At 35.1% G+C, this 24,462-nt stretch overlaps 1 protein-coding gene across 1 annotated transcript in view; it reads right to left on the bottom strand.

The window, feature by feature from the left end:
* Positions 1-24,462, bottom strand: part of STPG2 (sperm tail PG-rich repeat containing 2) — a 204,935-nt gene that overhangs the window by 126,876 nt on the left and 53,597 nt on the right. Inside the window, exons 4-6 of the mRNA XM_055127269.1 lie at positions 22,889-23,053; positions 19,509-19,621; positions 3,708-3,819 (exon numbers count right to left, since the gene is read on the bottom strand). Of these exons, the coding sequence (XP_054983244.1) occupies positions 3,708-3,819; positions 19,509-19,621; positions 22,889-23,053 (390 nt within the window). The remainder of the gene's footprint in view (positions 1-3,707; positions 3,820-19,508; positions 19,622-22,888; positions 23,054-24,462) is intronic.

Genomic DNA, 24,462 nt, shown 5'->3' with positions numbered 1-24,462 from the left:
AAGTATTGATAATTAACACAACTAGAAGGAAAGATAAAAAACAATGTAGATGTCCCCGGGAGACAAAGTGTCTTCTTGAGTTGATCTCTCCAAGAGAATTTCCTCAGGCAAATGTTTATCTATGTAAATGACCAATCACACCTGTCCTTACCTCAACCCCCCTTCAGACGTTCTATGAGTAAGCTAGCAACTCTGCACTAAATGGGCCATTTTTACCATCAGGCTGTGGTCCCCAGCCTCCCTGTCTCCCCATCTCTTTTGGGGAGCCCTGAAGAGGTGGTGAGGCGGGGAGGCAGCTCTGGGCTAAACGCAACGTGCATCGCAATAGCAGCTCCCGCGGTTTAGTTTGTGAACTCACAAATGGGACAACAGTGCTACAATGCTACAAAGCATATATATTTAACACAATTACCATCCAAACTCAGATGAGAAGTTTCAAGAACTTAGAATGATCAACAATAAAGTTTATGAACAGGGCCAGGATCCACAGCTCCTGGACACAGCTAAAGCCTTTCAGGTAGGTTGACAACTTCAAGACCTTTAGAAATGGAAGCAGGATGATTGCCTCACTTCCAGTCTTCACTCCCAATCTTCTCCATTACCACTACTAGAAAGTACAACCCAGAGGACATTGTGTGAGCACTATAGTGATTTCCAGTGCTCACAAGAGACTCTGCTTGAGCACAACTCAAGAGTGAGCACATGTGTGAGCACCACAATTACAGGGCTATAACTATGTGGGTGAATGAGTGGTCTCTCACAACCTGGGGTACAATCTCTGATGAGAATCACAACAATCAAATACACTTTAGGCATTAAAACAATGAATAGAAAGAGCATGTTTCTTTACATAAAATGCCAGGGGCTAGAATGATAGTACAGTGGGTTTGATACTTGCTTGGCACATGATTAACTCAGGGAACCCAGCACCACATATGGTTCCCCAAGCATCGCCAGGAGGGATCCCTGAGCACATAGACAAAAGATAAAAGATAAAATACTTGGGGTAATATCTAATAAAGGAGGTAAAACACCTATACAACGAAAACAATGAAAACTGCAAAACAGTTTCTTCCTAAAAATAATAGAAGATATAAGTGAATCAAAATACTATCTGCGCTCATAGATTAGCAAAATAACATTAAATTTACTTAATTTTAAAATTGTTTTTAATTAAAAACACTGTGATCTACAAAGTTGTTTATTTTACAGTTGCTTTAAGCATTTAATGTTCCAGCACCACCAGTGTGACCTTCCCCTTACCAGTGTCCTAGTTTCACTCCCAATCCCAACCTGTCACTTTAGTCACATAGCAAATTTAACTTATATTGTATTCCTATAAAACTTTAGAAATGGCTAATAGAATGATCATAAATCAATAAGAACTAGTTTGTGATTACTATGTAATTTTGACCTATGTAAATAATATTAAAACCATTTAATACAATATAATAAAATTCCTATTCTCAGTTAAATAAGTCTTCAACTTGGAATATAAGTATGTTACATTCAATTTTATTTTATACTTGGATCTCATTGGGATGGAGCAATAGCACAGTAAGTGGGTGTTTGCCTTACACGTGGCCAACCCAGGTTCGATTCCTCTGTCTCTCTAGAAGAGCCCAGTAAACTACCCATGGTGCATTTGATATGCCAAAAAAGTAACAAGTCTCACAATGGAGAAGTTACTGGTGTCCGCTTGAGTAAATTGATGAATAATGGGACAATAGTGCTACAGTGTTACTTCTATCTCATTATGGTAATGATCATGTGTCTCACCACATTAATAACAGTTTTAAAGCAGTTCTGTGTTAATAGGCACATATGCTGCCCAAGCCCATGTGCTGCTTGTGCCCACATGGCTGAATACATGTGGCACCTGAGCACACATGTGTCACCTACATCTCCTCTCTTGAGATGTGTATTTTCAAGTTTCCATATCTAATGCTGGGATGTGTGAGGGGACCTTGGAAAAGCTCAGGTCTCTCTTGAGCATGTTACTCTCTCTCTTACTTTCTCTCCCTCCTTCCCCTTCCTAAAAACATCCAAATAAGAACTGTTCTGCTTTAAAAAATTCTTTGTTAACATATTTTGGAGTTTATATGGAATAGGAAAGGCCTACATATGTAATTTTTCCCTTACACTTTATATAAACAGTGTGGTTTACAAAGTTGTTTATGATGATTTGTAACAGGCATTCAATATTTCAATACCAATGCCACCATCATTATACCTTCTTTCCACCATTATCTCCAATTTTCCCAATCACCCCTTAAGCCTGACCCTAAAGCAGGCCCCCAATAAATTATTTTGTAAGTAATTGCTTGCTATAAATAATTTGCTAACAGAATTACAAAAAATATTTTCTTAGAAGAAAATTAGTGTAAATTATTATATCTAATCATTTAGACATTAAGTCCTTGTATGACAGATTATTAAGATATTGTGCTAAAACAGTGGAGTCCAGCCAGGAGCATGGTAGTGACTTGGAGTGTGGAAGCAAGTGGCCACTGGGGCTCTGTTTGGCCTACAGCTGGGCTGCACCCCTGCTCAGAATGCCCTGGATATCTTAGTCATATGTATTATCTGGAAAAATTTGGGGGGCTGTGAGTCTCTTTTGAGATTTTTTTTTAAGTTTTGTAATTCGTTATTATACAACAAAATACAATAAATCAATCAATAAATACAAGAAATGGTCATTTGCCCTTAGTGAATATCCAGTCGTATTTACCAAGACCACCTTATTAAGATATAATTAACATAGAAAAAGCTGTACATATTCAATATTTACAACTTAGTGTGTTTAGACATAAAGCATGAGTATAGAGAAAAATAATGCTATCACCACAATCTGTGCTATAAATATTTCATCATCTTCCATGGGTTCCTTGTGCTTTATTTTGTATGCTACACCATTTTTTCTTTTTGTATGATTAAAAACACTTAACATAAGATCTACTCACATGAGTCTCTAGAGCTCAGATGGCAGCACTGGAGGTGATGCGCGGGCCACATTAAAATTACTTAAAAACAGAGACTAAATATAAAGGCCCATCAATAGGTGCATAAAATTGCTGTATACTCAATGGAATACTACTCTGGCATTTTGAAAAAATGAAATCATGCCTTTGGGGACAAAATGGATGGTACGTGTAAGATTATGTGATAAATTGTATTATTATGTGGTGAAATAAATTAAGGATGATTTTACTCACATGTGGACTATGAATTTCTAAAGCAAAAAAACTGGCAAGAAACAATAAAAGTAGCTTCTAAACTCAGTAAAATTCTTTATAATTGCCTTAGGGAAAATGTGGGAGGAATTTTCAGAAGGTCTTTTGGGGGTAGTTCTGGAATTGATGGGGGGAGATGCAACAATTAGAGGTTTAAAGCTAAATGTCTGCATTCCACTATATTGTAAATCACTGGGAGTTAGTAAAAACACTGAAAATTTAAGAAAAACTTTTTTACTTTTGTATCAAAAATGTAGTGAGTTGGTGGGTTGTTTATAATAGAAATATTCAAACAGAGATGTTGATCAATTGATAGGTACAATTCCTTCCATTGAGCAGAGAATTAAATTACAATATTCATTGAGTAATAAGTAGGTTTACAATCACTTCTCTCATGTCAATAACTTATTAATATTTCATATTAATAAGATTCATTTATCTTAAAAATAAAAAATATACAAAAATTCAACATACCTTTTTTCCCTCTTGTATTATTATAATTTCATAAAGTCTTGGGAGAAATGGGCAATAATTTTGTTGCTGATTCTTCTTAATGTTAATATTTTCATAGTGTGTTATCTGTTTCCTTTAAAGAGGAAAACAATTCAGGTTCAAATATATTTATATAAACACCACAAATAATAAACATAATCCAAAAGGATAAATAAATTTAGAACTTCAGATGTAAATTACATGGTAATATTAAAGCAAAATTATTTAGAAGAAACTAATAGGAAAGAAAAATTTAGTGTTTTTTATGAATGAATGTAAGATATTGTCAATTGCTTTCTTCATCTATTGATATGATTATACAATATTTATTTTCTCTTCTGTTTCCTTCAGTGATATGGTGTATTATCTGATTTACTTACACATTAATTAATCATCACTGAATCCCTGGGATAAATCCTACTTGGTCATGGTGTGTGTTGTTTTTGATGTATTGTAACACAACAATTCCAGCAAATGATACCCTAAATGTAGAGATGGCCATACTATAATTAGGTACAATGCAAAGATATTCTCTTTTACCACTACTCTTCAACACAATATCGGATGTCGTAATCTTAGCAATTAGTCAGGAAAAAGTTTTAAAGATTTAAGTAGTGTGAAATAAGAAAGTTAAATTGTAACTATTTTCAGATAACATGAAAGTGTTACATAGAACTCCTTAAAGACAAAACTAAGACCATTTAGAATCAGTAATAAATAAAGAGCTGGTTACAAAATCAACACCCAAAACTCAAATGCATTTTATATGCATAATGAATGAGGAGAGATAATTTTTTTAAAAAAGCACTACATTTAAAGTTGTGTTCAAAATTTTCAAGTACCCAGGAGTCAATCAACTGAGTAAATAAAATTTCTTAGCTAAAATCCATGTAACTATTAAAATAAATTGAAGAAGAAACAAGGAAATTTTAAAAAGTCCATGTAAATGGATTATAAGGATTAACATAGTTAACATATTGAAACAAAGCATATGTTACAACAGAGTTAATATATTACAAGAAAAGCATTATACAGATTCAATACATGCCCAGTCAAAATGCTAACATCTTTCAAGGATGTAAAATCAGTGCCACAAAATTTTGTATGAAATCATAAAATTCTACAAATGACTTAAGAAATTCTGAGAAAGACAGCAATGGAAAACGAATTATCAAATGCTTCCTTTTCAGCAGGTCTGACTTTAAGGGGGAGAAACTCCAAACAATAATACTGAGCTTTTTGTTGAAATATTGAATGTAATCAAAGTAAAGTGAAAGTAAAGTGAAATTTATCAGTTACACAGGCGGGGTGGGTGCTGAGGAGGCGGGGGGTTAGGAAGGGTATACTGTGATTCTTGGTGGTGGAATATGTGCACTGGTTAAGGGATGGGTGTTTGAGCATTGTATAACTGAGACTTAAAACTGAAAGCTTTGTAACTTTCCACATGGTGATTCAATAAAAGAATAAATTTAAAAAAAAAGAAATTCTGAGAAAAAAAGGTATTCCACTCTCTGACTATTCATGAGTGTGCTATTGGAATAAAGTAGGCAGTAAGGCTAATGGAATATGATTGAAAGGGAAGAAGTAAGCTCTCTGATGTATAGACAGAATAAAAGGCATGGGAACTGGATTTACTAGTGGAGGAAAAAAAAGTTTTAACAAATAGTGGTGAGAACACTGGTTAATCACATATAAAGAAGAAAAGAATCCCCACAATCACACCCAAACTCCACAGCTGCCACCATGCCAATGGCCCAACTCCACTGCTTCACATCTCTGCAGACTCTGGACCCATTACAATTCCAGATATACTGGTTTTCAGGTTGAAAAATCTAGGGTCTTTTTGGAGTGAGGACAGAGTTTTTCCCCCACCCCATGCTTGTAGAAACCCCAACTGTCATGCCAACATCCCATTAAAAAATTAAAATTATTTGTTTATTTTTAATAAACAAAAAGTAAAAAGAGAATCTGAATCAATACTTTATACTACACAGAAAAGTTTATTCAAAATGGTTTAAATATTAGAAATTTTAATTGAGGGGGTGGAGCAATACTACAGCAGGTAGGGTGTTTGCCTTGCACACGGCTGACCCGGGTTCGATTCCCAGTATTTCATATGGTCCTCTGAGTAGGGATCACCGTGAGATAATTACAAGCTTTCATGTTTGGGTTACAATCTCACAATGATCAAACACCCATCCCTCGACCAGTGCACATTCCCCACCACCAATATCCCAGGTATACCCCCCCTTTCCCACGCTCCTACTGCCTCCATGGCAGACAATATTCCCCATACTCTCTCTCTACTTTTGGGCATTACAGCTTGCAACACAGACACTGAGTGGTTATCATATTTGGTCCATTATCTACTTTAGGCATGCATCTCCCGTCCCAACTGGTTCCTCCAGCCATCATTTTCTTAGTTATCCCTTCTCTATTCCATCTGATTCTTGTTAATTCCTTTGTATTTAAGGTTTTTCTTTTTTCTCACTGCTTTAATAAGTTCATCTCTCTTTTAGGTTTTTGCCATTTTGATGACTGTGTGTATTAGTGTTATTCTGTTTGGGTCTATTTTGCCTGATACTCTTTTGGCCTCTTGAATCTGTGCAGTTGCCTCCCTGAAGACAGTGAGGAAGTTCTCAGCTATTATCTCTCCCACTACTTGTTCATCCTTTTTACCTTTTCCCTCACCTCCTGGTATTCCGATTATTTGGAGATTATTCTTGTCTTTGTTTACTAGGTACCTTATATTTTCTTCCATTCTTTTGCTTCTCTTTTCTTTTTTGATTTCTTTATCAATAGTTTATAGCTATAGTTTATCTTCAAGTTCATCTATACAGTTCTCCCCTTGCAAGATTCTGCTACTAGGTACAGAGTGACAGATGTATCAGGAAACAAAATCTATCCACTGAATAATGATAGGAAACATGGAGGGACTCTCTCTTAAGTGATAATGATTTGCATCAAGACCATGCTTTTATGCTTTCTAGACTGTCATATTTCAATGGTAGCTTGTCATATTTCAAAGGTAGCTTTGTTGCTTACGACAGGTGCATTGAAGTCCCACGGCAGGATCCCCTTTTTGGGATATTAGGAATTATGGCAACCAAAGCCTGAGTCAAGTAACTGTGACAGATGACCAGGAGTAGATATATTTCAGAGTCAATTAACTTCCAAATATTAGGAGTACAGCATTAACAGTCTTTCTGTGTTTAAACAAAGAACATTGCTCTATAGTAAAATATGAAAGGGTTATAAGGGTAATAGGAAAGCAAGTAGTTCCCTAAAAATACAAAATCTAGAATAACCAGAAGGTTTAACTTATAAATAACCTTGCCTGACTTGAGGAATCTAGTAACTAACACAAAGGGAAGATTAAAGATAAACTTGAAGTTTGGGGATGCTCCAAAGAGCACTGTAAAATTCTCTGTGGGGGGAGGAAAAGAGGCAATACACTGATGAAGCCTAAAACACTTAGAGCTAATATTCAAAAAATACAAAGAATCAATTAAATCAATATATGGTTCTATGAAAGAATAAACAGGATAGACCAACAGTTGGCTTGACTCATAAGTAAAATCTCAGATAAGAAAGAAAAAGGGATAAATTACAATAGGAACCCCCAAAACACAAGACGTCATGACAGCTTACTATGAACAACTCTGCTCTGAAGCTGTAGGACTTGAAATTATGGACAAATTCTTCAAAACATGTAACCTCACAAAACTGAAAAGGTGGAAGTATAAAGCCTGAAAAGGTCAATTACAAGCAAGGAAATTCAAATAGTAATTGAGAATCCCCCCAAAACAAAATCATGGTCCCAATGGGTTTATGGGTGTACTTTATTAAATGTTCAGAGAAAATTAACTGCTACTGATCCTTAAAGTATTCAAAATATTGAAGAAACAAGAATGATTCCCAACACCTTTATGAAGTTAACATTATACTGATACCCAAAACTTACAGAGATACTTCAAAAAGAAGGAGAAAAAGAAAGGAAGGAAGGAAGGAAGGAAGGAAGGAAGGAAGGAAGGAAGGAAGGAAGGAAGGAAGGAAGGAAGGAAGGAAGGAAGGAAGGAAGGAAGGAAGGAAGGAAGGAAGAGGAAAAAAGAGAGAAGGAAGGATGGAAGGAAGGAAGGAAGAAAGAAAGGAAGGAAGGAGGAAAGAAAGAAAGAAAGAAAGAAAGAAAGAAAGAAAGAAAGAAAGAAAGAAAGAAAGAAAGAAAGAAAGAAAGAAAGAAAGAAAGAAAGAAAGGAAGGAAGGAAGGAAGGAAGGAAGGAAGGAAGGAAGGAAGGAAGGAAGGAAGGAAGGAAGGAGGAAAGAAAGAAAGAAAGAAAGAAAGAAAGAAAGAAAGAAAGAAAGAAAGAAAGAAAGAAAGAAAGAAAGAAAGAAAGAAAGGAAGGAAGGAAGGAAGGAAGGAAGGAAGGAAGGAAGGAAGGAAGGAAGGAAGGAAGGAAGAAAGAAAGAAAGAAAGAAAGAAAGAAAGAAAGAAAGAAAGAAAGAAAGAAAGAAAGAAAGGAAGAAAGAAAGGAAGGAAGGAAGAGAAAATTCCAGACCAATCTCTTTAATGAATGTTGATTCAAAAATCCACAACAAAATCTTAGCAAACAGTACCAAATCCTACAACATATCAAAAAAAATAATACACTGTTATCAAGTGGGATCCAATCCAGGAATGAAGGATGGTTCAATATATGCAATCAATTAACATAATATATAATATTAGTCAAAAGAAAGAGAAAGATCATATGATCTTATCAATTGATGCAAAGAAAGCTTTTGACAAATCCAATGTCCATATTTTGATAAAAATCCTCAATAAAATAAGGGTGGGAAAAACCCTTCCTCATGAAAGTAAAAACTACCTAGAAAAAGCCTATAGCTAATATTATTCTTAATGGTGAAAAACTGAAAGCATTCCACTGATATCAGGCACAAGGCAAGAATGTTCACTGCCTCCACTCTTATTTGACATTTTATTTGAAGTTCTTGCAACAGCAATTAGGCAGGAAAAGGAAATCAAAAATCATATTTATCTCTCTTTACATATGACATGATGATATATACTAAAGACTCTAAAGATTCCACAAAAATGCTCCTAGAAACAATGAACCAATATAACAAAGTGATTGGCTACAATACACTAAAATCGGTTGTTTTCCTATATATAACTAATGAATCATAGGAAAAAGAGAACACAGAGTCTACCCCATTTAAAACAGTGTCCCAAAACATCAAGGACCTGTAAATTCACTTAATAAAAGAGTTGAGAGATTTATACCATGAAAAGTTCAAAACACATAGGAAATTGAAGAAGACCTTAGGAAACAGAAAAAAACTTCCATGTTTGTGGATTGGAAGAATCATTATCATCAAAATGATCATTCTATCTAAACTACTATATAGATTCAATGCAATCTGTGTCCAAAGTCAGGGAACATTCTTCAAGGACTTAGAACAGTTGATTATAAAGTTTATGTAGAATCATAAAAGACCCAGGATAATTTGTGTGCCGCAAATTCTGTTGCTATTTGGATGAAGACAAATCACAGTAACTGGTGCAAAATTGATGTTGCTAACACTTAATAAATCCGCGCGACATTTTATCTCTTCATTCTCATCAGTGGAAAACTTATTATCAAATATTTCCCTATTAATAGAGCTGTATTCTTAGGGGATAAATTCCAACTAAAATAGTGAGTCTGTTTGAAACTCTAACAACAATAGTGAGTTATGTGTTGAAATCTGGAATGTAATCAAGGTAAAGAGAAAAGGAAGTGAAATTATCACTCACCTACGGGGTGGGTTGGGGGGTGAGGGGTGGGATGTATACTGTTTTTTCTTTTGTTTGTTTGTTTGTTTATTTGTTTTGTTTTTGCTTTTGTTTTTGTTTTTATTGGTGGTGGAATATGGGCACTGGTGAAGGGATGGGTGTTTGAGCATTGTGTAACTGAGATATAAGCCTGAGAACTTTGTAACTTTCCACTTGGTGATTCAATAAAATAAATTTAAAAAAAAATCCTCAAAAGACATTCATAGCTACTGGAAATCAATGTAATTAAAGGTACTAGTCAACATTACTAAGTAGAGGATCGTTGTGCTAAAACTAGGGTTCCACTCTTAGTTTCTATGAAGCACAAGAAAAAATAAAGGCATTTATTTGTACCAATAAGTAGGGAGAGAAGCACAGGAAAGGCCTCAGGTACATCAGAATTTCTGATGTTGTCCAATGGTGACAACAGAGCAGTGCTCTATTCAATTATTGATGAACCAAGAAAATTGGAATAGAGATTCAAGACACTCATCACTGTATTACTGTATCACTGTCATCCCATTGCTCATCAATTTACTCAAGCAGGCACCATTTGTCCCAACACTGAGATTTTTGCAGCCTTTCCTTACTCATCTTTCCCAATGATTAGAGGCTCTTTCAGGGTCAGGGGAATGAGACCTGTTATAGTTACTGTTTGGGGCATACCGAATATGCCACAGGGAGCTTGCCAGGCTCTGCTGTATGGCTGGTGGCTGGGACACTCTCAGTAGCTTGCTGGGTTCTCTGAGAGGTATATATATATATATATATATATATATATATATATATACATATACATATATATATGTACACATATATATTATATATATCCCCCACCCAGATTCCCCATTTTCCAGCATCTTGGCAGCCACTCCCACAAACTGGCCCTGGCGCCCTGTAATCCCATCAATGGCCAAGATCCAGAGACTATCAAACAAAGCTCTTGGAAGTGACCTCTGATAGCCTAGTTCTCCCTATTGGAGAACCTGGCAAGGTACCGAGTATCCTGCCCACATGGCAGAGCCTGGCAAGTTCTCCGTGGCATATTCAATATGCCAAATACAGTAACAATGATGGGTCTCATTCCCCTTACCCTGAAAGAGCCTCCAATGCAGCACCTCTGGGAAAAACGAATAAAGAGAGGCTGCTAAAATCTCAGGGTTAGGATGAATGTTACTGGTTAGGAGATGTTACTGGCGCCTGCTCGAGCAAATTGATGATCAATGGGATGACAGTGATACAGTAGTAAAGTGATGATTTTTAAAAAAAATGGGTAGGGAGTGTCTTACAATGTGTCTTGATCTTGATTTTTTTCCATAAAATCAAGACACTCAGAAAAAAATTGGAAAAATTAAACAATCCATTAAAATAGATTTAAAGGACTCAGCAAGAGAATGAAAGACCCCAAAACAGATTGATCTGAAGAACACAGAATAGTCTATAAATGAGAGATAATAGACAAAAGATTTTATAAGAATAAAAAATTTAAGATATTTAAATGACAGTAGTAAGAGGAACAACCTCCAGAAAAGAGAGAAAGGGGAGGATTGATTGATGGAGGAAATAATAGGTGAGAATTTCCACAATCTGAGGAGGGAAAGGTGTGTACTCATCCAGGAAAGGGTGCCAGAAGAAATAAAGCCAAACAGAACAACACAAAACACACTAATAAAAATTTGCAAGAAGTGTGACATTCCTTAAAACATAGAAGAAAGGCTTCAAATACAAAGGAAATAACATGAAATACACATCAGATTTCTCAAAAGGAACATTAAATGATGAAAAGAATAGAATGATATTGTCCAAATACTGAAAAGAATCTGCAACCGAGAATCCTTTGCCCAGCAAGGTACTCTGTCAGATATGAGGGAATGATGAAAATATTCCCAGACTAATAACACCTGAACACATTTGTTACAAATAAATCAGCTCTACAAAGAATACTTAGTAGCATCCTAAAAGCACAAAAGGAAAATGGCAAAATTCCTCATAAAGGACAAATTCCTTTAGTGCAGTTATTTCTCTAAATATCACTGGACTCAACTCTCCTATCAAAAAGCACAAAGCAGCTGAATAGATTAGGAAATAAAATCCAACTCTACGTTACCTACAAAATACACACCTAAATTCTCTTGAAAAAAAAATCATACAAGCTAATGGTAGACTAAACAGAGACTAAACAAAGTTTATATATATATATATCTGTATATATATATATACACATATATATAAACCCTCAATAGAAGCTCTAGACAACATATTAGAGGCAGCTGAGCAAAAAAAGCAATGAACTCCAAGAAAAGATGGAAGAGATTGCTAGGAAATAACATAAGGTGGAAAATAGTCTGAAAATAAATGAACAACACACCAGAGAACTAGAATATGAGTTCAAGAGGAACAATATAAGAATAATTGGAGTCCCTGAAGAAGAGGAAGATAAATCTGATGAAGAAACAATAAAGAAATAATAAGAATTTCCCAGAGTTACAGAATACAGACACCAATCCAGGTAACCCAAAGTGTCTGCAAAAATACACTCAACTTGAAAAATTCCAAGATACATTGTACTCAAAATGACAAATACCAAATATATAGACAGAATATTGAATGCAGCAAGATAAAAAAAATATAAAACTTACATACAAAGAAAAGTCCATTAGATTTATAGCAGATCAAATGACACTCTTCAAGCCAGAAGAGAATGGAGTAATATAGTACAAAAACTTAACAAAAAGAACACCTCACCAAGAATGCTTTATACAATTAAAATGTCACTCATATGTGATGGAATGAAGAAGAGTTTCAGAGACAGGCAACAGATCACGTAATACATAGCCTTGAAACTAATTTTACAAGAATAGTAAAAGGAACTTCTTTAGAGAACAGAAAAACTTTCCAACACATGGCATTGAGTATGGCACTCACTTTTGGTGTTTATGGTTTCCCTATACTAGATTAAGAATGGTATATTTAGACACACACATGAATCTCGGAACTGAGTTTCTTCTAGAACTCAATGAAAGCTCCAGGTACGTGGTGGCAGTGGTGGGAAACCCCATGCCTCAGGAGACAGGGGAGGAGCTGGCCCTTTACCATCACTCCACCCTGATGTGTCTGAGATGACGTCCACAAACTGCCACTGACTACTTAAGCTCCCACATGGCCACAATCCAGACTCACACACACACACACACACACACACACACAAACACACACACAAATCTCGGAACCAAGCAGCTTGCTGCAGAGATGCCTCCAAATTTTGCAATAGGCCACTTTTGCTGGACCACTCCAGATGGGAGCAGGTGCCGTCCCTTTGCCTGCCCCCTACGAATCCTGGTGGCCGCCATCTTCTAGAACCCTGTGAAAGCTCAAGGTATATGGTGGCAGTGGCAGGAAATGCCAGGCTTCATGGGACAGGGGAGGAGTTGGCCCTTCTCCTTCCCACCACCCCGATGGGACTCTGAAATGACGCCCACAAACTATCAACAGCTACTTGATCTCCCACATGGCCATGACCCAAAGACACAAACATGAATCTCAGAACCGAAAAGCTCCCTGAAGAAATCTTTCCAGACCCTAATTCTTAAAATTCTAGAATTCCTAGATTATATTTTATCAATAACAAACAATACAAGACAAATCGTCTAGCACTGCCTTTTCTGCAGGTTTGAGTGGTGGTGAGAACTGGTATCAAAATATTGAATGTAACCAAAGTAGAGAGAAAGTATTGTGCAAATTGTCTGCCACACAGCACAGGAAGGGGTCAAATGGGGAGGGATACTGGGGATTTTGGTGGTGGAAAACGTGCACTGGTGAAGGGATGGGTGTTTGATTATTATATGACTGAAGCTCAAAAATGAAAGCTTTATAACTGTAAAAAAAGAAAAAGAATAGTATATTTAGTTCAAGCTTGCTAAGGGATTTTATACATTTTTAATAATGAATTGGTGTCTTATTTATATTGAAATATGTATTATTTGCATATGTTTTATCAGTTTTTATACCTATAGAAATTTTGCACTTTTACCTATTAATGCAGACACTTAAGCATTATGCACATGAAATATTTCCTAACATAGAATCAATAATGCTTTTTTTATAATAAAACATTTTATATATATGTATATATATACATATACATATATGTATATATATTGCTTTTTGGGTCACACCCGGCAATATACAGGGGTTACTCCTGGATCACTCAGGAATAACTCCTGGCGGTGCTCAGGGGACCATATGGGATGCTGGGAATCAAACCTGGGTTGGTCACATGCAAGGCAAATGCCCTACCCACTGTGCTGTCATTCCAGCCCCCAAAACACTTTATATTTTTATAGTTCTATTTTTTTATTTTCTTTAAAGAATCACCATGAGATAGTTAAAGACTTACAAACTTTTATGATTACATTTCAGTCTTACAATGATTGAGTACCCATCCCTCCACCAGTGCCCGTTCTCCACCACCAGTTCCCAGTAACCCCCCACCATCCTCATCCCATCCCCTTGCACCCTGACTCTACGGCAGGCACAGTCCCTTTGACTCTCTCTCTCCTTTTGATTGTTATGGTTTGCAATACAAGAAGTAAGTGGCCATCATGTTTGGACCATAGTCTACTTTCAGCACGCATCTCCCATCCTGAGCAAGCCCTCCTGTTGCGTGAATATTCATACTGTCAGAGGCGCTGAGACAAGGAACACGGAAGAAATGTATATCATGGGATGTATTGGTTCTCTCTGACTCTTAGACAAAGGTAGAGAGCCCTGTGATCTCCTTTTATTGATCATGGTACCTCTAAAGGGCGCAATACAGTGATGTCACCAAAGGCATCAAAAGAAGTTACAGGAAGAACATTGAGGCAGTAGAATATGCATTGTTTCCTTGCATGTGCAGGCCAGTAATTTTGGCCTCTGGAAAGAAGATACAAAACCAAAACTAAAACCTTTCTTGGGCTACAATCACTTGGGTTTACATCCCAAAGGCAAGGCTGGGCTGCCACCTAAAATCTACACTTCAAATACAAACTGGGCCAGCACCTGAAATCTACATCCCAAAGACTAGGCTGGGCCAGAGCCTGCAACTTATAATGTCAAAGATCAGGTCTGGCTAACACCTGAGAGCTGCATGTCAAAGACCAGCCAGGCTTCTGTGGGAAAAGGAAAAACTCCCCCTTTCAATATACTAAATTATTTTCTGAAGGCAGCTTGAAGGGAGAAAATGTTCCTGTCTGTAGTACAGTCTACATGGGCTCGCCCTGATAGCTCAGTCTATCCCCAACACCCTCCAAGCATCATTTACTTAGTGGTCCCTTCTCCTTCCCACCTGCCTTTTCCCCCAGCATGTGAGGCCAGCTTCCAAGCTGTGGAACGATCCTCCTGGCCCTTATCTCTATTATCCTTGGGTGTTAGTCTCCCATACTGTTACTTTATATTCCACAAATGAGTGCAGTCATTCTATGTCTGTCCCTCTCTCTCTGACTCATTTCGCTTAGCATGATAGTCTCCATGTTGATCCACTTATATGCAAATTTCATGATTTCATCTTTTCTAACGGCTGCATAGTATTCCACTGTGTAGATGTACCAGTTTCTTTAACCAGTCATCTGTTCTCTAGCACTGTTTTTTTTTCCGCATTCTGGCTATTGTAAATAGTGCCACAATAAACATACAAGTGCAGATGTCATTTCTACTGTATCTTTTTGCATATATTCCCAGAACTGGTATTGCTGGGTCAAATGGAAGCTCAATTTCTAGTTTTTTGAGAAACGTCCATATTGTTTTCCAAAAAGGTTGAACCAGTTGACATTCCCACCAACAGTGAAAGAGAGTCCACTTCTCCCCACACCCACGCCAACAGCAGTTGCTTTTGTTCCTTTCAATGTGTTTTATAGGCCTGTTTTTAATTTTTTAATTTATTTTAATGTTATTTCCCCTTAAACATTATATTAACACTGTGGTTTACAAAGTTGTTCCTAATTATTTGCTACAGATATTCAATATACCAATCCCACTACCACCATACCTTTCCACTACCATTATGTTCAATTTTCCCAACCATCCCTTAAGCTTCCGCTACAGCAGGCCTCAATAATTCATTTTAAACCAATTCTTATCATTTACTGAAAGAATGATTAAAATTTTTCCTCAAAAAAAAGTTAGTGAAGATTTTTATATCTCATGGAGCTATTAAGCCCTCATATAAGAGATTGCTAAAATGTTACAGATTAAGTCTTCTGTACTGATATTAATTAATCGAGATAGGATGCCTTCTATATTACATCTCATCCAATCTGGTTTACTACTCTTGGTTTATCAGTGTTATAGAGTTTGAAATGTCTCACAGCCATGAATGCAGCTACGCACTCCAGGAAGTCCAAACTTTTTAACAGGGTGATGCAGCTGGAGTTAAATTTTTTACTGGCTAGTGAATTTGGGGCTTGTGCATGACTTCCAGGGCTTCCAGAAGCACAGGGAGGTGGAGGGAGATAGACCATCCCCGACTCTGTGAAAGTCTGGAAATTTCAGTCACAAAACCCGCATACTTGAGTTTTTCAACAGAACAATTTCTGAATGAGGCTCATCCTAAGCAATAAAGTCTAGCCAGACACATGGCAGCATTTGTGGGGTGTAGAGAGTTTTCAGCTGCTGAAACTCTGTTTGGGTACATGCTGGACTCACCCACCACCCTCCAGGGTATATTGGATGACTCAGCCCTGTGCAGGGTCCAAAAGAATCTCTGAATCTTTTTGATCTCTTTCGAGATTTATTTACTAGTCTCTGGCCCATGGCCCATGAATTAACTTACATGGAGCCAGAGGTGCTTCATGGGCATGACTTTATTGGCCTATTTAAATTTACTTAATTTTCTTCACTTTTACTAAAATTGACATTTGTAGCTTTTAATTACGTCCTGTAAACTCCAAAAAATATAAGTACAGAATTTTTAAATAGTTATATTTATGACAAAGAAGATATGATTTAATTAGTACAACGAGATCCAAGTAAAAAATAAAATTTAATGCAATATATTTCAGCTGCAAGACTTGAAAAGTTAATTATGTGACTGAGAATAGACATTATTTGTATAAGTTAAAATCAAATGACAATATATCACCACAAATTGACTCACTGGTTTATTTTCAGAAAATTGCATCTGATATTCCTATATGTTTTGTTGGAGCAAGCAATATGAAATAAATTTGTTATATGATAAGGTAGAAAAGTGGTAAGGTGAGAAGGAAAATTGGTGGTAATGAAACACTGGAGATAATTCATACTGGTGGTGGGATTGGTGCTGGAAACTACCCAAATGCTCAATTTGGATGAGTGGGTCAGGACGCTGTAGCATAAGTACATAGTGGAGTATTATGCAGTTCTAAGAAAGAACAAAATCATGCAATTTACATCAGCATGAGGATATCATGGTGAGTGAAGTCAGTCAGAAAGAAAAGAATAGAAACAATGATCTTGCTCATATGTGAGACTTAAAAATAGATAGCAAAGTAGTAAAGGAAGCACACAGAAACATTGATCCACATAATTTAGTTCATGAAAGATAAGGACATTAGGATTCTTAGAGGAGGAAGATGAGTACATTGATAATGGATATGGTGTTGGAATAATGTGCTTGAGAAACCAGCATTTATTCTACTATAAACCCAAAATCACAATGAAAATTGAAACCATAAATGAATAAGAAAACAATAAAATTGACTAAAATATATTCCACTGTATATGTACATGTCCTGTTAACTCCAAAACATATAAGTATGGATCCACTTCATGATCCACTTATCTGGCATTAGACATCTATGATGATCCCAAATCTTAGCTATTGTATCTTGATTCTGCATTTAATAATGGTGTGCATACCACACACGTTCTTTTTTAGTGAATGTTTTTTTTGTCCTGGAGATAGATACCCAAAAGTGGAATTTCTGGGTAAAATGGAAACTTAATTCTACGTTTACTGAGTACCTTCCACACGGTTTTCCATAAGAGTTGGACCAGATAATATTGCCACCAGCAGTGGATGAGGGTTCCTTTTCCAACAACCTCACCAACAGTGGTTGTTTCTAGTATTTTTGATATATTCCACTCACACTGATATAAAATAATGTCTCATTTTTGTCTAATTTGGATTTCTCTAACAATAAGGAATGAGCATTTTTCATGTGTCTATTATATATACACAATAAAATACTATATAGCTGTAAGCAATGATGAAATCACACAATTTGTGGCACATGGATGGAACTGAAAGATGTTATGTTAAATGAAGTAAGTCAGTAAAGGATAAATGTTGAGTGATATCACAAAAATAGACTTAGTACAACTAAATGAGGGAATGCAATGTCTTAAATGGGGGGGTGCTCTCGTCAACCTGGTTCCAGAGTATAGGAAAGATAAGGAAAAAAAAAGTGAAGGTAGGAGGAAGAGAGACAGATGAGACGCAATGGGAGCCAGATCAAAGGATCCAGGTACAAGGTAGTAATAAGGAATGATAGAGCCAAATAGCCAAGTCATAGAGTCAACAACACTGAAATCAAGAGATCTCAACTCTAACAACCAGATTTAGGAAGGTGCTTGTCAAGAGAGCAGGTTGGAGGAGGTAGAAGAAAGTGGGTAAGGGAGGGAACCCAGCAACATTGGTAGAGGGATGCTGACAGTGGTGGTGGCATCAGTGCTGAAATCTTGTATGTTTAAAACTCAGCTATGAGTAACTTTGTAAAACACAGTCCTTTAATAAAAATTGCGAAAGAAAAAATGAACCAAAATAAAAAGACACTCTAATGTGAGAAAATGTTACACATGATACATGAAAGACTAGTATTCAAGATTTATTAAGCACTCACAAATCTCAACAAAAACAAAATGAAAACAATAGTCCCATTGAAAAATGGGTAAAGGAGATAGACCAATACTTCTCCAAAGAAGATATAAAGATGGACAAAAAAAAAAAGGTATACGCAAAAAAGTTCATTGTCATTAGTTATCAGGAACATGGAAATGAAAACAACAATGAAACATCTTCTCACACAAGTGAGAATATGTTATATAATAATACAACACAATGCTGTTATATAATAATATAGATGTTATATAATACTATACCACAATGCTGGTGTGGATGTGATGAAAAGGAATTCTACTGTTAATGGCAATTACATCTTATTTAACCTATATGCAAAATACATTGGAATACTATGTGACTATAAGAAACTAATCATGCAGTATTTTTCAATGTGGATAGAACTGAACGTTATCACACTAAGTTAAATAAGTCAGAGTGATAAGAAGAACAGATACTGGATGATCTAACTCATATGTCAAATACAGAGAAAAACAAGAGAATATACAGTATAAAACAATGACAACCCCTTGTTTTTGAATTACAAAACTCATTAACAGTGAGGGAATAAAGGTGGGAATTAAAGGTGTGAATAAAGATAATACAAGAGGTGATAAAATGATAGTGGTGGAGAATCATGGGCACTTTTATAGTGGTAGTGTGAGGTAAATCTGTACATTTACACCATAAACTTAAATACTATTATATATGTATTGCCTAATCTATACCAAAAAATTAAACCTGCCCACTGAGTTGCAAAGTAGGGAGTGAGTGGGAGGGTGGAGGAGACAAAAAGTGACATAGAAATAGTGGTGATACTCTGGTGGTGGGTACACCATAACATTGTTAAGACTATTCCTAAAAAATTAATAAAGATCAACTCACTAAAAAAATCTTGAAAGTATAGTAACTAAACAGAAACTTGTGAAAATTTTAAAAAGCAATACATGTAAAGCAGACAGCACGTGATATAGGTTACAAAAAAACTTTCATATATGCAACTCCGGAAATACTTTTTGAGTTTTTCATACTGATTTTACCTTCCATTATTGTATTGCCTATTCTGAGTCATTAAGACTATGTTCTTAAAAAAAAAAGAATATGTTCTTTTACTTACTCAACTATGTTATACTTTCCAGGACCAGGCCCTGGTTTTACAGGAAACACAATTCTTCCCAAAGAGCTGCCAAAATTTATCCCTTTGTATTTCAAAGTTGCATTGGAAAAGTTCTAAAATAGAGAGAGATTGATAGGTTAAATAATAAAACAATGTCTAACTTTTTTTACATCTAAGTCTAAAATAAGAATGGCCTTTATACTGGTAAATGTTCAAGTCTTCTTTGATATATCTTAACCACGATATCACTTCTGCATTTCAGCCAACTTCTGAATAAACTAGATTACTCAATTTTTTAGCAATAGAATTATCTATTTTTGACACATCCATAACCAAGATGAACAGTTTTACTCTTAGTTTTACTCTTTACCTAGCAACCCAAAAGCTAAATGACATAAAAATTAGCTGTTTTATAATTTTAAAAGGGGAGAAATGGGAGAAAGTTATATGTTTAGGAAATGAAAATGCTACTAAAATCAACCTTCATTAAATAAAAATAAAATTATTTAAAAGTGAAACACTACCAACAATTATTAGAAAAAATTCTACTTTCCTTTTATAGTTTAAACCTATAGCATATTAATATAAAGTTTTCAGAAATCTTAAGAACTACCACTAGTTCATTTTATTGCTAATATTTGAATTGAAAAATAGTTCTTTACTGACAAAAAAGTTATGTGAATCATTTTTTCTTTTACATCTATTATAAAAAATATGAAAATCAAACATTATCCATTAATAATTTCTCCTTAAAGTATTTAAAGTATCCAACTTAGAAAATTATTTTCTTTTTCTTTCTTTCTTTTCCTTTCTTTCTTTCTATTCTTTTTTCTTTCATTTTTTTTCTTTTTAGTGAAGCAAGTTAGTTTTATTGAACAAAACTGGTTTTGAAAAATGTGAGAGTAGAAAAAGAGGAGAAATGTGTTCATGAAAAAACATAGGTTTTCCAGGTGGAGAAAAGTAAGCAAAGAAACAGAGACCCAAAAAAATGAGCTGTGTGTTCAAGGAGAATGTGGGCTTAGAAAACAAGCTGGAAAATTTCTTAAAGATTAATTTAAAACTGAAAAAAGAGGTAGATTTAGGAAATTAATTTTTTTAAATCCTACTTCTATGCCACTCCCATATTGCTCGAGAGCTTACTTCTAGCTCTGTACTCAGTGATCACTCCTGATGGGACTCCGGGAAACATATGGGATGAAACCTAGATTGACCACAGGCAAGGCAAGCGCTCTACCCAATTTACTATCGCTTGTACCCCAGGATCCATAAATTTTTAAGTCACAATTGTGAAATTAAAATCAAATAGAAATTTAACCAGTCATCTGTGAAGAGATGGGTGTTCGAGCATTGTATAACTGAGACTTAAACCTGAAAACTTTGTAACTTTCCACATGGTGACTTATTAAAAAATTAAAAACAAAAACAGAATTTACTTTCTAAAAAAAATGTAAAAAAAATTCAAATAGAAATTTAAAAATATACACATGAATTAAAACCCCCATAATATATAATTTAACTGCATAAACTACATTTTTTCTAGCTCTTTCTATCCTTGCACATTGAAATCAACCTCAAAATTATGATTATAAGTGATATTAATACAAATCAAAATAATAATAAAAAGTTTAACTCTAGTTTAAAATATTGGACCAGAATTATAACATTGCCATCACCATCAAAAATGTATAAAGTGAAGCAAATTATCAGTACTAGGAGCTAGAAAAAGGCATCACATTCTTAAACCTTAAGATATTCCAGTTCTAGGAAATACATAATGAAATAAAGCCAGAAAAAATAATTTACTGGAAAGAATCTATGTTGAGGAGGTAGAGAAATATTAACAGAGGTCAAGGTGCTTGCCTTGCATATGATCAACCCAGGTTCCCAGTTCTAATACTGGAACTGCAAAAGTTCCCATGGGTACCACGAAGAAATATCCCTGAACACTGATCCAGGAATAAACCCTGAATTTCACTGAGTAAGACCACCCCACACCTCTACATTATAAAAGGAAGAAGAACTTATGATCTATGTTGAACATTATTCACTTCTCCAGAAAGGTGAAAACTAGAGACAAGGAGTGTTGTTATTTAATGAACTATGGAACAATTCTCAAAACTAAACCACTTGAAATATTGTTCAAACCATTACATTGTGATGAGAAAGAAGGTCATACCCACATATTTCTTGCATGAATAGTTAAAAACAAACTGGAAACACAGTGACAGGTTGTCAATAAAAAGAGGGTTTCTAGTTAAAGGTAACATGTCAGAAAGCTTTGTGATATTACAACTCATTCAAAAAAATCTACAATTTTCTATAAAATTGCGAGAAAACTTTTATTTTAAAACAATACAGATTGAATATAAAATACAGAAGCAATATATTCCATTCCAATGATGTAGACAAAAGAATAAGAACTTCTATTGTCATATTGATTTTAAAAGGGTCTTTAATTTTAAGAGATAATAAAGATTATAGAAGTTACAAATATGTATTTAACATATACTACATATTATATATATTATACATATTACATATATTTATCAAGAAGTTAATCTATAAATTACATATAATGGTAATGGTAATATATATACTCAACATGAGGAACATATATACAAAATAATTATTAAATTATTAACATACATCAAGGAATTCAATGACAGCACTAAACAGAACAAGAGTAACAGATCTCAGCACATCAACTACAGAAATATAAAGAAATGAACATATCTTGCAAACAAATTAGTAAAGAATTACCAGTATTAGAATTAAAAAAGATCAGAAATAACAGAACTGAAGTCTTGTGGGTGAAATAGAAAACACAATGGAAAGTCTGAGCAGTAGAGTAACAGCAGTCAAAATAAAATCAATGATCTCCAACATGATATGCAAAAAACCTCAAAAAAGCTACAAAAGACAGGAAAATTTTCAGAATAAATGAATGGCATACAACAGAGCTATAGGATGAATTCCAGAAAAACAATATAAGAATCATTGGAGTGCCTAAGGAAGAGGAATAAAAATTAATCAAAGAAATCACAGCTGAGAAATTCTCAGAGTTGAGGAGTGCAGGCGCCTAGATTCAAGAAGCCAAGATAGATCCAAATAACTCTTAGCCGTACTACCATCAGAACAACCAAAATCAAAGAAAGATAGAATACTGAAAGCAACAAAACCAAAGAAAGAAATTAAATATATAGGAACCTCCTTGAGATCTACAGATTTATCAAATGGGACAATAGGGCCAGAAATGTTGCTGTTTTTCAATGTTGTTTAAAAAAAATATGAACACCTCACCAAGGATATTTTACTATTAACTAAAACATGCATGATTATAAACAATATCCCAATTTATGAATAGCATCCATTGTACTTACAAATTGAGGCTTATAATATGCAGGTCCTAGTGTACTGTCACTGTCTGGTGGAAACTGTTTTATAATATTGTCATCCTCACTAATATCATAACCATATGATTGTCCGCAAGAAGGAATTGAAGGAACATCAATAATTCTGGAAACCATTGATGACTTTAAATATTTCTGTAAGAAAACATACCCTTGATTTGAAAGGTAAGAAGAAAACATAAAAAATTTCCTTTAATTCCTAAACTGTAAATATTCCAAACAAGATTGTCCTTGCTAAATAAACACTAAATATATAAATATATATAAAAAATAAATACTTTTGTCTTCGTACAGGTGGCTTTCTATACCAGTTTTTTTGGTTTTATTTTTTATCCAAAAGCAAATAATTTTTAAGCACTGTAATTTATAATACTGTTACTGATAGGGTTTCATGCATAACACATAGTATCATGCCCTCCATCTGAGTACCCAGTTTTTTCACCATTGTTACAGTGTTGTTTGCAGTTTCTGTTGCCTTTGAAAGTCATTTGTTATTCCCCTACTTTGTTACTTTATATCCCACAGATGTGAGAAATCATTTTGTATCTGTCATTCTGACTAACTTTACTCAGCACAATAGTCTCCAGATCATTCCCCATAGAAGTATACTGTATGATTTCATCTTTTCTATTGTGTATATGCATCATAGTTTCTTTATTCAATCATCTTTCCTTTGACAATTAGGCTGTTTTGAGGTTTTGGCTATTGTGAATAGTGCTGCAATGAACATAGGAGTTCAAACATCTTTTCTATCTTTTTTTTATTTCCAACATTTATTATTTAAGACATACATTTCATTGTCAATAGTATATCTTCTCATAATATTTGCTTTTTGTTATATATGTGTGGCAATTTAGAATATTTTGTAAGCTAATTAATGACCAAAAATCTTCATTTCTATTTTATGATTTTTAAGTTGTTCTGGGATTTCAAACATTTATGAATCATTTTTTCTCTTTTTTTGTTAGTGAATCACCGTGAGATAAAGTTATAGACTTAGAAATTTTCATGCTTGCATTTCATTCATACAATGATCGAGTACCCATCCCTCCACCAGTGCCCATTTTCCACCACCAATGGTCCCAGCATCCCTCCCACCACCCCCACACTATCCCCTTCACCCCACGCCACCTCTGTGGCAGGGCATTCCCTTTTTCTCTCTCTCTCTCCTTTTGGGTGTTGTGGTTTGCTACAGATGTATTGAGTAGGCATCATGTCCAGTCTATAGTCTATTTTCAGCCTGTATCTCCCATCCTTATTGGGCCCACCTAGCACCCTTTGCTCGGTGATCCCTTCTCTATCAGACCTGCTTCTTCACCTAGCATGTGAGGTCATCTTCCAAGCTGTGGAATAATCCTCCTGGTACTTATCTCTACTATTCTTGGGTGTTAGTCTCCCATTCTGTTATTTTATATTCCACAAATGAGTGCAATCTTTCTGTGTCTGTCCCTCTCTTTCTGACTAATTTCACTTAACATGATACTTTCCATGTTGATCCACCGATATGCCAATATCATGACTTCATCTTTTCTAACAGCTGCATA

Source organism: Sorex araneus, chromosome 1, assembly GCF_027595985.1.
Source record: "Sorex araneus isolate mSorAra2 chromosome 1, mSorAra2.pri, whole genome shotgun sequence".
In the NCBI taxonomy this organism is placed as follows: Eukaryota; Metazoa; Chordata; class Mammalia; order Eulipotyphla; family Soricidae; genus Sorex; species Sorex araneus.
The sequence above is the reverse complement of the archived record's forward strand: the minus strand, read 5'-3'. Positions and strand labels throughout refer to the sequence as shown.